We start from the raw sequence: 2,064 nt of genomic DNA, 5'->3' as shown, positions 1-2,064 counted from the left end.
CCGTNTCCCCCCNCCCCCCCCCCCTTCCGCAACATCTCGTCTCCCATCTCCAATCCATCCCATTCCCTCCCCAATCCCTCCCTTCTCCCGTGTCTGTCGCTGTGATATTACCTTCCTTTCGCAAAGATGCCTTACAATACCCGCCGGAAGTCCCTGTCGCTACCGTCGCTAGGCATCCACCTGCCAAATGCCTCGCGTTCGAACCGGTCGCCGTCGGCATCCAAGGCGTCTAGTGCGACTGACGAGCCGTTTCCGCCGTCCAAGAAGGTAAAGAGGTCGCATGACCCGGAATCACAGTCGCCAGACACGAATACAGCTTCTCTCCCAGCTGCCGCTCAGGGAAAGGGACCTGCGGATGGGAATCCGTCAAAGGGCGCGCGAGGTGCCTACGAGCACACGCCGCCGCCCTCCCCCGCCGACGGAGGCATCCCCAAAGTCGATACTGAGGGAATCAACGACGACGTCGTCGTCGCCGCCATCCAGCAGTTGGAGAAGACTGGGAACCGACCGCATCTGGTTCGAGAACTGGCTGCCGTGCTAACCACGGTCAACGAGACCGTCGCAAAGTAAGTAGTCATTCTTCTTCGCGAGACCGCGCGTCCCCTCCGTCCTAATAATGATCTTGTCTAGTTCCGCCAATCCTGCCGCCTTGCTCTCCTCTCGGCTAAGCGCCTACATGAAGCGCCCGTGGACCGCGCTCTCTCCTTGCCCGATCGCCAAGGAGTTAATACCGGTCCATCCTCGCAAGGTGTTCTACTACCTCACGACCTGCCCCGCCCAGCCTCTGCCGGAGAACCTGGACGATTCTGTCATCGTGGACGGGAAGCGAATGACGCCCAGTCTGTCCAGCGCGAGCGTCGATCAGGATGAGGAGGACGCTCTGGCTAGGGAGCGCGCGCGTCTCAGTCCCAGTCCCGAGGTGGACCTGTCGTCCCCCGAGTTTGAGGAGGATCAAGCAGACATGAACGGCCAGGCCCCTGGCGACCCAGGCGCGCCTGGTGGCGGTTTCTCCGATCCCCGCCATCATCGCCTCGTGCACAATCACCGGGCTGCTTCTCCGCCCCTGGAGGGTGACGAGAGGGAGTTCACCCAGACCGCCAGCTCTGTTCGCGAACGCGCGTCGGAAGAAAAGGCCAGCCGGCAAGGGACGGCCAGCGTCGCGAGCTTCGACGGCGGCAATGAGTCCAAAGGGCCGACGGAAGGCTTCCCGGGGTCGCCAATGGACGAGGACCCCCTCTCGTCCATGGCAGAGAACCAACTACACGGGGATCAATATGGCGATTACTTCTCGCATGGAGGCTCCCACGATCGGGAGCAGGATCTGGACGAGGCGGCCGCTGCGGCGCTCTTTGGCACGTCGCCATCGCCGTCGCTGTCTTCGGTATCATCGTCGCTCTCGTCTGGCACGAGTGCTACGTCGGCTGCTGGCTCAACCGCCGAAGGCTGCGACGAGGCAACGAACGGCCTTCACTCGTTGAAACAGAGTATTGCTGACAGCGTCCGTGGTGCGACTCCCGCGTCTGTAGTGGACGACTTGCCCGCGGCCGCCGCTCCGGTGTCGGCTCTCAAGCGCACCATCGATATGGTCGAGACTGGTTTCTCATCCAAAGTCGACATGCCGCAGAAGCAGCTGAGGGCGACGACGTTTGATTTCGACATGATCGTTGATTCGTGGAGTGATCTGCGCAGCCCAGAGACCGTAGAGGTCGACGAGCTGGACGAGATGTTCGGGGACATCTGAAAAGATACCTCGTCTGTCGGCAGACAACTCCATACCATGCCCTCTACTGAGAAGGATCTACCTTTTTAATCGCAATGTCTTCTTTTTTTTTTCATTCTCCTCGACCGGCTGCGTTAGCTGGATTTTCTTTTATGCTATCTATTTTAGTATCTCTCCTCTCCTTTTCTCTGCCTTGTTGATTGATACCTGTGATTGCCATTGATCGAGGATGATTAAATGTCGAATGGGTTTGGTTACCTGTATTCTTTATCTCTGGGGCAGCGGAATCGGTTGGATCATGCTCTTGTCTACCTGTCTATCTACCACCTACCTCCCTACCTCTT

At 59.0% G+C, this 2,064-nt stretch overlaps 1 protein-coding gene across 1 annotated transcript; it reads left to right on the top strand.

The window, feature by feature from the left end:
- Nucleotides 1–126: 126 nt before the first annotated feature.
- T310_8286 (uncharacterized protein) lies at nucleotides 127–1,741 on the top strand (the record flags this gene model as incomplete). The annotated part of the gene is made up of 2 exons (XM_013468934.1): nucleotides 127–566; nucleotides 631–1,741. 2 exons carry the CDS (start codon nucleotides 127–129, stop codon nucleotides 1,739–1,741), a joined length of 1,551 nt encoding a protein of 516 aa, XP_013324388.1.
- Nucleotides 1,742–2,064: the final 323 nt, after the last annotated feature.

This window comes from Rasamsonia emersonii (genome assembly GCF_000968595.1).
Source record: "Rasamsonia emersonii CBS 393.64 chromosome Unknown ctg1118621760700, whole genome shotgun sequence".
In the NCBI taxonomy this organism is placed as follows: domain Eukaryota; kingdom Fungi; phylum Ascomycota; class Eurotiomycetes; order Eurotiales; family Trichocomaceae; genus Rasamsonia; species Rasamsonia emersonii.
Note: the sequence above shows the minus strand (reverse complement) of the source record. Positions and strands in the feature narration are given on the sequence as shown.